The 13824-nt window shown below is 25.0% G+C and overlaps 1 protein-coding gene across 1 annotated transcript; it reads left to right on the top strand.

Annotated features, from left to right (window-relative positions):
* Nucleotides 1–1813: 1813 nt before the first annotated feature.
* On the top strand, nucleotides 1814–3114 carry LOC145843144 (uncharacterized). Its single transcript, XM_082950606.1, has 2 exons — nucleotides 1814–2454; nucleotides 2688–3114. Exons 1-2 carry the CDS (start codon nucleotides 1814–1816, stop codon nucleotides 3112–3114), a joined length of 1068 nt encoding a protein of 355 aa, XP_082806732.1.
* Nucleotides 3115–13824: the final 10710 nt, after the last annotated feature.

A 13824-nucleotide genomic window follows, 5' to 3' on the forward strand; every position in this document is an offset into this window, starting at 1 on the left:
TCTAAATGTGCGTGAAAAGACATGCTTGTATTTTGTTATGTGTTTGGACATTTTCGGTATTAAAAACATTAAGAAAATAAAATAAAACTGACTGACTTTTTACTTTGGTTGTTTTAGTTTTAAAATAATAGCTTTTAAAATTTATATTTTTGCATTTTAGTTATACTTCAATATTATTCGCAATTATCATTTAAGTCTTTTTTATTAAGAAGTTTAAGTAAGAAGTATTAAAAACAAAAAATTTTAACAGCTAAATTAAGTTTCTTTGAATCAAGTCATCTGTATACTTACTCGTGAGAGCTCCAAACCTTTTGCAAATTAAGTTTTTTAAAACATTATTTAGATTGAACGTAGTTGTTCTAAATAGAAACAATTGCAGTAATAGTTTACATACACTATAAAAATGTTGTTTTAAAATACGATGATGTTTAATAAAAGTACCAAACGGGGAATTTTTACTAAAAATCTTTTCTAAATTAGATACTGTTTTAGCGTTTCATCAAAAAATGTAGTAATTTCTTTTTTTTTTTGTTATATTCGTACAAATTTCTTATTTGTAATAAGTAGTTCCAATTTGAAAGGTCTTCGGGACTACTGCAATTCTGAAGATTGTAACAAAGTAAGTATAAAACTTTACAAAGAGTTTTACTTAAATTTAAAAAAAAGTACAATTAAAGAAATAAAAAAAAATCATAAAATATAATACAATGTTATTCTAGACATTAAATTTCTAACCGATTTAAAACCAAGACTAATCTATTTCAATTAAAACTTACTAGTTATTAAACTTTATTTGTATAAAAGATCAAAGTATCAATTTTTAGTTATGTATGGACTGTATCATAATTTTTTTTGTCTGAAATCACAAGTTGGTGTTTAAATAGAACTTTTAAAGATTTTTATAGTTTAAATATTGTTTAAGTAGTTATACTTGATAAAAAGTAGTTAAATAGATTAATGAATTTAACCTTGGTTTTTTAAAAGTTTAAAGTACTCTAATAAATATTTTAAGTAAAGTTAATCAAACACAATTAAAGTTAACTTTTTTAGCTATAAACTTATAGATTTTATTTAAAAAAAAACTAAAGTTATCAACTTGTTTATTGATTGCATATGCAATGCTTATTACCTAAATATACGAGATTTGTTCGTTTGATTTTAGATTAGAGTATTAAGAACTCTACAATTATGTCTTTACTAAACTTTGTTTGGTTTTATTTTAAATACTATTTACATAATTTTATAAAAGTTTTATTTATAAATAAAATAAAACTTTAACTTACACGAGTTAAAATACATACATTTAAAAAAAATTCATATACTACCAATAAAATTTTTCTTATTGATAAAGAAAAAATAAATAAAAAGGATATACTTTTAAAATAATAATAGAACTATTTTGTTCAATAAAGATATTGAAGTTAACTAACAATTAACAAAAAAATCTGAATAAATTTAAAACTGTTTAAGAAACTTTTATAAACTTATTAAGAACTTTTTTTTTCTTTTGTACAAGAAGATTCCACAAAATCATTTTAAAAAAAATTGATAAAGAATTGTTTTTAAAATAAATAATTTAAAACTTTTTGAACTATAACAAATATTTTATTCTTTTAGAAAAAAAAAGCTACAAGTTTTGTTTAACTTTCCAAAACATAACAGAAAAAGTTGAAAATTTTGAATTAATGTTTATTATTTACAACTATATGATATATAACATATGAATAAAACGATAAAATAAAAAGACTTAACGCTTTAATTTAACGATAGAGGAAAATTTTAAAGTCGATAACATTTTATATTATTCAAAACCATGAGTGCAGCAAAAAAAATCACCAAGACTTCTTCAATGTACAATTCAAGACAAGATGCAACGAGATCAACAAAGGACAACCTTATTGGAAAAACTCTCAGCTCCGCATACACTTTTGAAAGTAAAATAGGCGTAGGCACATTCGGCACCGTCTACAAATGCTTCGACACTGAAAGCAAGAATCACGTCGCCGTCAAAGTGATCGAGAGCAGAGAAGATGCGGCAATCGAGCTGTGCATGCTGCAAAAGCTGAGAAGGTTCAGCGAGCAGAACAAATGCAGCTACTTGGTAGAAATTCTCGACTGCTTTTCACACAAACCTCCGCACCAGGACCTCACGTGCTTGGTTTTCCCGCTCCACGGCCCCAGCATCAGCCAGGCGCTGAAGCAAAACGAAACTCCGTTTGAAATGGAAGAAGTCAGAACAATCGCTCGCCAGCTGATGGAAGCGACGAAGTTTCTCCACGACAATAGAATGCTGCATAGTGACATTAAAACGGGGAACATTTTATTAAACAAGCACTACTACAATAAAAAGTACCCAGCGAGTTACAAAAGTCCTGACATAGTTCTCTGCGACTTTGGATCGGCTTACTTGCATGATGACTTCGATGTTCACGAGGTCACAACGTTGCCTTACAGGTTATTTTTGGTAAATATTTTAACATTAAACTTACAAGTATTTTAAAACTTTGTTTAATATCAGTTTCAATCAATTTTTATGAATACATCTAAAAGTTGCTAATTTTACATCACTAAAACCAACTTTAAATTTTACTTGGTATAAATTTTCATTCATATCTTGTTATTTATTACTTCCTCGCTCGCACAGCTCTACCGAAACCTTAACTTTTATTTTTCTTATTGCCTCACAGGGCTCCTGAAGTTCTCATGGGCATGAAAACCGGTTACCACTGCGACGTTTGGTCGATAGGCTGCGTTGTTTTTGAACTTTGCAAGGGAAAAAGGCTGTTTGACGTCGGAAAAGAAGAGGAACTGTTCATCCTGGTTCACAACACGGTGGGACCGTTCTCGAAAAGTCAGCTCGACCGAGCAATGTCTCAAGAAAACAAACACAGGATAGAACTGACTTTGCACAAGAGTGAGCTGGATGACGTCATAGACAAACTCGTGGACAGAATTAGTACGATCAATAAACAATTGGAGGAAATTGAAAGGGACGAAAAGAATTTTTATGACCTCCTAAAACAATTGCTGCTTATTGATCTTGAGAAGAGGATAAGTCTGCGTGAAGCGTTGAACTTGACATTTTTTACAGAATTAAAAGAGGCAGAAACTTGATCAGTATTAGTTAGTGAGTTTTATTTTGCTATGATTTTTATAATAGTCGTTTTTTAACTAAAAAAAAAAGAATAAAAGTACTAAAATTAGTTGATAATGCTAAATTTATAAAGTATACTAACAAATATATTCCTTGGTAAATTTATCAATTTTGAGAAAGTTTGAGCTATACTAGCAGTTGACAACGACTAAACTAAATCTTAGTAAATGGCCTAACCGCTTAATTACTATTAATATAAAAGTTTGCTATCTTAATAATTGTTAGAAATTTATACTGTTCTACAAAATTGTTATTTTGAAAAATATATAGTGCAGAAGAGTATTTAAAAAAACTTAAAAAGCTCAATTGTATAGCTATCTTGGCTAAATTCTTACTATTGTTGTTGATATTTCTAACCATATTGATTCATAAATAACCCTTGGAAAATATAAGGCTTATCTGATAAAAACATGTTTCAACATATAAACCAACCTTCTCTCAATAATTTAACATTTTATGAAAGGTGCAAAATTGTATTTTGTTAGTTATAAAAGTACTTTATTAGTTTTTTGATAATTTTAATTTCATTGACCCCTATTATGTCAGGTATAATTTCATAGAATGACATAATTTTCTCAAGCTAAGATTTATTGTGTTTAAACTTCATGTAGAAAACTTTTGCTTACATTTAAATCGCTATCTGATAAACGTCTTACAATAAAAAAACTATTTGAAGCCAACAGCAATAATTTTAGTCTCTATTTTAAAACAAAATTATTTTTTGGTATACTATTATTTATCATAAAAAGTTAGTTCAATGTGTAATTTAACTTTTTTTTTGCAAAAACAAATGATGTATTTGTTATTTATATAACTAGAGCATATTTTTTATTTGACTAAGACTTTACTTAATCTGTGAAGATATTTGTTTTTTCATAATCAAATTGTGAGTTTACTATTATTTACAAACTTACAGTTACAAGTGACAACAATTAAGACTAAGATGTTTATAGAAGAACTAAGAAGCTTTTAAAGTACCACAGAGTTCTTTATAACAAATAAATGTTTAAAAAACAATATACAAAAAATTATAGGGTGTTTTACCTTTTTGAAATATAAAAAAATATTCTTAAGCTTCTAGTAGTTGCAGTAGTTAAATTTTTTTTGATGTTAAGTAGTTAAACCAACAACTTGATTTCAAAATAAGTTTGTTTAAAGTGTAATAAAAACATAACTAAAAACAATTACAATTTGTTCTTTTAATATAATTATTGTTTAAATAGTACATGTAGCTTTAGATTTGCTTAAAAAGCTTTATTAAGTTAAGCTGACGTTTTAGTTTAATGATTTTAATTACTGATATACCTAGTTCAAAGTTTGTGTATCCGGTATATCACTAGCTAAAATTTTAAACTAATTATAATGATTACTGAAAAAAGCTTTAGTTGTATGTTAAACAAAAACTTACTTTGTTTAATCAAGAAAAAAATGTTATTAAAAAGATTACAGATGCAAAAGTACTATTAAATAATTTTACATTCATACTGAAATTTAAATACATCACAATTTTAAAATGTTTAATTAGATAGTTATTAGGGAAATAAAAAACATAAAATACTTAATTAAACTTGTAAGTTGGCTGATTATATCAAAAAGAAAATATAATTAGCAGAGAATTGTAAAGATTATAAACTTAACAATTTTCAGTTGTTGGTTTAAGTTTACTTACAATATTGAAATTTATATTAGCTAAAAATTTTATAACTCTAAGTTTTTCAGACTTTATCAATTCTAATTTTGTAATTGATTGACCAACTATGGATAAATGTTAAAACTAGTCTTAACTATGTTTTCTCAATGTTAGTTTTTAGTTCAATTAATAAACATTTTGTTGTTATCTTTTTTTCATACATTCGTTTATTGCGAGACGGACCTTACCTGCAGACTTTTAGTTGTCCATGCTTATTTTATGATAACTTTAGGTGGAGTCCATTAGGTGGAGCTAGCTAGCCGCGCCAATCATAAATCTTTGGCGTAATGTGTATTATACATATAAAGAAAAAAACTTATGCAAAGTAACTAACATAGATATTTGTTAGAACAAATGTACTTTTCAAATGTGCTATCAATTTCATTTTCGTATGTATTAGTGCTGAAAAGAATTTTTTCCAACACAACCTTACTTTATAGTTTTTACTAATATTAAAAGCCTGCAAAATGCTTTTTTGATTAATATGACCCGCTGAGGCGCCGACTGAAAAAATTTCCTACAGCATGCTATAGGCTTTAAAAATTAAAGTAAAGCAATGAAGTTTCAAATCTAGACTTTAGATCACCTTTTTGAGTTTTGAAAAATTTTAATTTGTTGAATCCAGTTCTGGCAAAAAGTCGATTTGAAAAATATTGGGATCAGGCCCAGTCTTAATTAAAAAAAATATATAGTACGATTAAAAAAAAAGATCTGGACCTGGCCGTTTTATGGAATTTTATGTTTTCAACATTCAGATTAAGAAAATAAGTAGTAAATTATAAGCTTAGTATTGTACAGTACATAGTTGCGACTTTATTTGTATTCATAAAGTTACTTGAGCATGAGCATAATTTAAAACAGTTAAACCTTTGTTAAGCATTCAGTACTATTTATTTCTAGCAACCAAGGTTGTCAAAGAAATAAGAAATTAAGAGTTTATAGTCCTGAATTGAAGTCTGTTTGTTTTAAGCTAACAGTCATGCTTTTTTTGGTAACTTTGTTAACTTTTCATAAGATATTTTGTAACTATGCTTTTAACCTTGGTACCAAACTTTGTTTTTATTATTTAAAAGGTTATCAAAACTTTAATTTATCGATATTTAAAATTACAACGATATAAAAGTTTCGTAAAAATAGTTAAGGCTTGATAAAAATCTAGTGACTGACCTATTATTTTTTTGATTTAAGCAAATTTGTGCTTCGAAATTGCTGTAAGACAATAACTCGAGAGCAGCATATTGTTTTAAAGTTAGACTAATTAATATAAACCAAATTTTTCCCCATAACTTTTAAAACTGTTGTCGTTTTTTTTATCATTTAAAACATGTTTTTAATACAAAAACATGTACAAGCTTTAAGTTTTTTTAAAATGCTTTCTAAAATTATATTTGTTCAATTAATAGTTTTAAAAATAATAAAAAGTAAGCTAGTTAGTCTTAAGACTTAAAAGTACTTTAGGTTAGATTTTTAGTATTTTTCAACTTAATTAAGTTAAAACTTAGAGTTTTTACATAACTTAGAATCAAGATATCTAAAATATTGTTAAAAAATTTTATGATTTTGTTGAAGTTTTTCTCTCGATTTTGAGATTGTTTTAATTAATGAGTGTATTTTAAACTTCTCTCGAACTAAAAAATACTAATAAAAGTATTTTAACAAAGTATATTGAAATTTGAAATTTATTTTATTAAACTTTAAATGTAATATACGTTTAATAAGTTTAAGGCATTGTGATAATGAATTGAGAAAACTAAATTTTGGTCGTTGAATGTGAAGTCAAAAGAGAATAAGTAGTAATAGTCACAGTTGGTGCTTTCATTTCTAAAATGTATTCATGTTGTGAAAAATATGTGAAAATTCTATACAATTCTAAAATAAAATGTTATTATAATAAAACTGAACAGGAAGACATGTTAATATGCATTTTCCACAAATAATGAATGGAACTGTACATACTTGGAGTATAAAAAGTGAAAAATTGAATAGCTAAAGTGAAAATGAACATTTTTAATGTATTATACTTACTTAACAATTATAACTATTTTAAAACAGTTTGTATTTATATAATTTAATATTTTAATTAAACTTAAGTTTGGCTCTTAAATTAATTTACTAAAAAGTGTTTTAAAGAAGAATTTAATTTAAATTTGAATTTGGTTATTTATACAGCTATCAGAAATGTTGCAAAAGGTAGTGTTTGAGACTGATTTTTTTTTGGTAATTACTTAAGATGATGTTGCATCAATATCAGACTGAAATTATAATAAATATGATGTCTTTTTTAACCATAATTTTAAGCTTAATTATGTTTAGTCTAAAGATATATGCTTTGTTTTAAACCTTATGCATTTAATACCTTTTATTTTACAAGGTTATTATAGTTTTAAGTATCTCAAATTTTCCATTGGTTGTGTGTTCTTCTTCAGGATTTTTTTGTCTTTTTTAAAATCATTTTAAATAAAAAAGTTTTTTTATTTAACAAAAATAATTTTTCTATTTTATTTCATTTAGTTTTTGCAAGTTTGATTTATAATTATGTCATAATATACTTTTTTAAAGCTTTTTATATTCAATGAAATTTTGAATTAGTTCAGTTCTAATTGCCTACTGAAGAACAATTTGAAAGTACTTTAGGCAATAAAAAGAATATTTATTAGTATGTAGGTTTTTTTTGTTAAATAGTTTTTTTTTTATTTAAAACAATTTTACAGGGTTGTAATTGATATAAAGGATTGTATTGATTTAATCACCTTATATTTTAAAATAAAATCAGTTAAATATTCGAGTTTTATTACTATATAATAAATAAATTTAATTCTGTATATGTATTATTAAAATATATATTTTGAGCCAAAAATTGTGGTTAAAATAGACATCAAATATAATATAATTACAGTTTGATATTTGTGCAACATCATGCTAGGTAATTATCAGTTTTTTTACCTTTGTTTTATTTAGTTGTTTTTTACCAAAAACAAAGTTAAATGTTATGTTTTTGTAAAGGGTCCAGTGAATATAAACCTGAATTTTACCAACTTGAAAACTATTTTGAAAAAGTAAAACTGTTTTTTTACCTTTAGGAGATGCAATAGTTCTTACATATATGCCCTTACCAAAAAACTTGGAATCCTGAGCAAAACTTTGAATTTGACAATTTATGCAAAAAAAAACTATGGAAACCTTAGAATTAAAAACATTACAAATCCTAGAGTCTTAAACAATTTTTACATTTAAATAACAATATAGATATATGTCTTAAGTTTGAACAAAAGCAATGATATTAAAAAAATAATTAACATATTGCGCATAGGGAAAATTTTATGTTTTTCTACCAACAAGCCAATTATCTATTTTTTACTATTTTAAACACGGTCCTTTATCTAGACCGGCTGTTCTTAACTTTTTCTTTTGTTTTACCTTTTTTTAAAAGGTCATTACAAAACTACCCCTTTTTGAAAGGTAGTTACCAAGTTTACCCCCAATATACAATGTAGTGCTTGTTCTTGGGGAAAAAAATTAATTTTCTTTTGAACTTTTTGCTTAAAAAACTTGAGAAGTTATTAAGTTTAAGAGTTTATAATACTAAACTTAAAAATAGTTTCAGTTAAATGCCAACTTATAATTTAAAAAGACATTAATAAACATTAACTTAAATAACTTAAAAAAAAAGTTTAACCGCTGGTCTAGACTGTTACAGAAAAACTATTTATTAGAAAGCAGTGTTGGACTCATTTTTGATATAATTACCAAAAATTATTTTAAAACAAGTTCACAAATAGTGATGAAAGTTTTTGTATAAGTATTGTTGAATGCATTTTTAAAATTGTTTTTTATTTATTTCAAGTTATATTCTTACTTTAGGCAAAGTTACTTTCACAGTTATGAAAATTTGTACACACTCTATTTAAGGCTATAGTATAATCATTGATTAATTTGAAATGGTCCCATAAAGAACAATGTTTAAATTTTTATAATGATTATTTTTCAGTTTAATACCATAATTACTTTCAGGTGTGATTTAATATTTTTAAAAATAATTTATCAAGGTTTACCATTTTCCTAGATTTTTATGGATAATCATGTTACATATCAAGGAAGTTCATAGTAAATTTAAATTTATTATCTAAAATCTTGTCATAAATAGAATAAATTGATATAAAAATGTATTAAAAATTAAACTTATAAAGCAAAAAGGCCACATATATATTGAAAAACTACTCTAAAATATTTGTAATTTAAATTGCATTTAAAAAATAATGCATTAAATCAAGGTTCCTAAGAAAATTCTTAAAAAACCTAGAATTTCAAACAAAAATCACTAAAAAACCTAAATAGCCTGAAATTTTAAATTATTTTTCATGTTAGGTAACAAAGTTTTGGTAAGATACAAAATATCTATCATAATGATTAAAAAATGTTGTATCACTTAAAATGTTTATCAGCAAAATACATTTAGTATCCTTAATGTAGTTGTACTATTTAAGACAATTTTTTTATCTTTAATTTATTTACTACTAAAAATGGAACAAAAACTTAAATTTTAAAAACCTGGAATAAATTCAGAAAACCTGGATGAAATTTACAAAAACCCTTTGGCAACCCTCTTAAATGTAGTTTCTGACCACCTTTTAAATAGTTGACTTGAATTAGTATTGTCAGTAGTACAATATAATAAAGAGTTACTTAAATTAAAGCAATTAGTAGGGGTAGGGAGTACTTGGGTCATGTTTGCTGGACTTATTAGGAAATATGATTTGGATGTTTTATGGCTTCATTATGAAGAATATTAAAAAAAAAAAAAAATTAAAAAAAAATGCTACATAAAAAACTAATTTCAACCCCTAAAAATCACATGTTTTTTGATTTTTTGACATTAATTGTGATAAAGTCACTTTACATGTCCTAGACTTATAATTTATATCTTAAAGACTTATAATATACATTTAAAGACACTTAAACTGCTTTTGACATGTTAAGACGTCATAATAACACATAGTATGCAAATTTTTCCGTAAAATTACTTTTTTTATAGAAATAAAAGCTAGTTCTTCTGCTGTTTTTACATTTATTTTCTTCAATTTTGAATGTGAAATGTGTGGAACTAATTAGCCAGAAAGGTATTACTAATGTAATGTCATTTCAATTTCATTTTAATATAGATATAAAATATATATTAAGCAACTTTCAGTTATTAGTTATAATTATTATTGAGAGCACCTGACTATGTTGATATGACTGTGTTCAATAGTACATGTGATTTACTTTTTTGTTAAAATAGTGTTTTGTTGTTTCTTGTGACACATTTTAATTTTGATTTGTTGTAGAATTGCTCCTTATACACTTTAATAAAGTTATTATTTACAACTATTAACAAGTTTTGTTTTGCTTAAGTTTTTGATATAGCATATCTTTCACCAAATGCTTTGATTACATTATTAGAAAAGTAGTAGTAGTATTAAATGATTACTTTGATAAAGTGTATGTAAAGCAATTCCGAAAGAAGTCAAAAATAAAAGGTTCCCAAGAAACAATAAAATACTATTTTAACAAAAAAGTAAATCACATGTACTATTGACCACAGGTTTCTTACTATAGTTTTCTACTATGAATATGCTTAAGGTTAATATTTTTATTTAATAATTAACAACAATTTAAATAATAGTTAATATCAACTCAATACCTATAATATAGTACTTAGCAAGATGTAAGCTTTTACATATTATATAGATTAAAGTTTATACTTAGCTAAGTTCTAAGTCTTGAAAAGAGCATTTGTATAAAGTAAATACAATAATAAAATGCTATATGTTTAAAACTAAAAAGAGTTTGATACAAAGCTATTGGACTAGAGAATTAAAACTTTTAAACAAACTAACAAACTAAGTTTTAAATTAATTCAAGTTTAAGTTACTTTGAAAAACCTAAACTAATAGTAATGTGAAAGCAATAACATATTTAAAGCGAACTTAGAAAAAACTTATAACAAATAAATAACTGACACTAAATTAAAAAAAATATATTTAAACAAAAAAGTTAGACTATTTATAGTAATTTTACATGCAGTTTTAATGATAAATAGGTCTAATTCTTTTACTCTTAGTCAGGTGGTCTAAATAACCATACTATCTAATAACTGAAAGTGATTTATTATGTGTTTTATATCTATATCAACATGCAACTGAAATGATATTACATTAGTAATATCTTTCTGGCTATCTGGTTCCACACATTTTACAACAAAACTAAAAGTAAAATCAGCAGAAGAACTTGCATTTAATATAAAAAAAGTACAATTTAACAAGCAAAATTTGTATATTTTGTATAATTATCTTGTCATAGTATATCTAAAGCATTTAAAATGTCTTCAAATGTATGCCTATAATTATAAGCATTCATTTATGATATAAATTATAAGTTTAGGATATAAATAAGTGACTTTATTACAATTTAAGTCAAGAAATAAAAAAATATGTGATTTTCAGGGGTTGAAATTAGTTTTTAAGGCAGCAATTTTTTTTACAAAATTTTTTTTTGATTCTTCTTGATAAAGCCAAGTCACATCGGAATCATATTTCCTAATGTGAATTTTACAACATGACCAAGTTAACATGCTGTACTCCCAACCCCTACAATAATCAAATTTTTAAGTATATTTTCAAAGATTTAAAAACACTTATTTTTTGTTTAATTTTATCAGAGTTGCTTAAAAAGCTGGAATCCTGGAAAAACTTTAAAGTTGAGAAAAAAAAACATGGGTATTTGAACAAAAATCAATAAAAATGTTGGAGATTTTAACAACTTACACACGTAAAATAATTCAATTTCGATTTACTACAAACAATCTGTTGTATACAATTTTTTGTGTAGTTGAGATTTTTATTATACAATACATTTAAAGTAGCATTTCTTTAATTTTTAATATTTTTGTACTATAAAACACAGTATACTTTCTTAAATTTAATTTTACACTAAAAATGGATAAGACATCTTGTACTTCAAAGAAGCAGAAAGAAATCCAGAAAAAAAAAATACAATAAACTTTTGTCACCCTCTTAAATATATTCATTTGTTTTATATAACTACCAATCTAAAATTATAATGGACAACTGTTGCTTAAATTAAAAATATTATATATATTAAATACTTTAATTTTAATCAGTTATACACTTTTGCTAAACAAATTGTACATTAAATATATATGGATGGACACAAATATAAAATATCGAAATACTTCGCATTCTAAATTTTATATCTACTTTTGATTTGTTTTTGTTGAATTTTAGAACAATCAATAATCTTTAATTATTTTTTGAATGTAACAAACAGAGCTTGTTTGAATTTAAAAAAAACAACTTTATCAACACAAGAAGTTTTATCATCTTCAATACATTAATAAAAATAATAAAATTTTAATGTTTGGTACTTGTACACTATCGGGTAAATTTAAGCTTTATTAAAACACAGTATAAATTGATTAATAGTAAAATTGTTGGTTTTGTCTTAAAATTTAACTTTCAGCAGAAATGCGCAAATTAAAATAAAATTTTTAAATGTTTTTATTATATAAGCAAATATTTTACTAAATTTAAATAAATATGTGGTCATTTTAAGTATAAGTTAAAATCTTATTTGGTTTACATTTCTTAACAAGCTTTGTTAATGTGTATTTACCAACAGTTTAAGTTTTTTCCAGATTTAAGTTGAAGGCATAGGGGGTAAACATTTGTTTTTTTAACAAAATTAAAATTAGCACTTTTTTTAAAACTTGGAGTATATACTATAAAATGCTTTTTATAAAACAGAGAAATTTCAATTAACTTATGAGATATAAAAATTTTTGTAAAAAAATACAACCGTATGACATCAAAATTTTTCAAAGTGGATTTTCTCTGAATTTTGTAAAAATTTACTAAAAATCTATCTCCTTCATTTATTTGGCAATTTAATTCAATTTTTCAGGAAGTGTAGTTTTTAATATTTACAAACAACTTGTAGGAAGTGGATTTGTGAAAAAAATTCATAAAAAAGATATTGACCAAAATAGAAAATTAAAAAATTTGTTTCCTTCAAGTTGTTTAAAATTTATTAAAAATTACTCTGAAAGTTTTTAAAAACATTGCTCAAAAACTGAAGAAGGAGGAGATAGATTTATAGTAAATTAGTTTATTTTTGTCATTTTAGTTTGCACATCCCATATAGAATCTATTATGCAGGGTTGCCACACACTCAGGGAACTCAGGGAATTTTCAAACTGTAGAAAATCTCAGGGAATCTCAGGGAAACTCAGGGAATTTTGGCATTTTTCTTTTAACTCAGGGAAACTCAGGGAGGTTTTGATTTTTTCTCTAAATTACAGGGTAGTTTTTGAAAATCTCAGGGAAATTTTTTTCTAGATCTCGAATGAGGTTTAGTTAATCCAGTTTGAATATTTTGTTCAAAAGTAGTAATTTTTATTATTTAAGTGGTTATTTAGAATTTTTTTAGCCTCGCGGCTAGTTCTTCAATATTCTTAGTATTAACATTGTAGTTTTTTTAAGTTTTAAATTAATATTTACTTAAGTAAAATCAAACAGTTTAGAGAAATGAAAGTTGTTGTTAACTATTCATTGAAAAGTTCTAATAAACTCTAAGTCACAGTTTAGACACCTTTTATTTTGACACACTTGATATCCCAAGCAAGTATAAAGATTTAACAAGAGTCCTTGAGGCTGTTTTTGTGCTTCACAATGGCCAGGCAAGTGTTGAACGGGGCTTTAGCTTAAATAAGGAAGTAATATCAACTAATATGGGAGAGATGACACTCAGGTCCCGAAGAATGGTCAAAGATCATCTATATGCAAACATTCTAGAACTAAGCACGGTTGAACTAAGTTCTGAATTGTTAAAATTTGTAAAATCTTCTAGGGCCCAATATTTGGCATATCTTGAGCAACAGCGCTTTGCTAAAAATGTTCCAAATAAAGGTGATGCTTTGAGCAAG

This window comes from Thalia democratica, chromosome 8 (genome assembly GCF_965202585.1).
Source record: "Thalia democratica chromosome 8, ktThaDemo2.hap1.1, whole genome shotgun sequence".
In the NCBI taxonomy this organism is placed as follows: Eukaryota; Metazoa; Chordata; class Thaliacea; order Salpida; family Salpidae; genus Thalia; species Thalia democratica.

Coding starts and splice junctions, on each gene's coding strand:
- LOC145843144 (XM_082950606.1), top strand. CDS start 1,814: ATGAGTGCAGCAAAAAAAATCACCAAGACTTCTTCAATGTACAATTCA. Junction 2,455..2,687: donor GTCACAACGTTGCCTTACAG/GTTATTTTTGGT, acceptor ATTGCCTCACAG/GGCTCCTGAAGTTCTCATGG.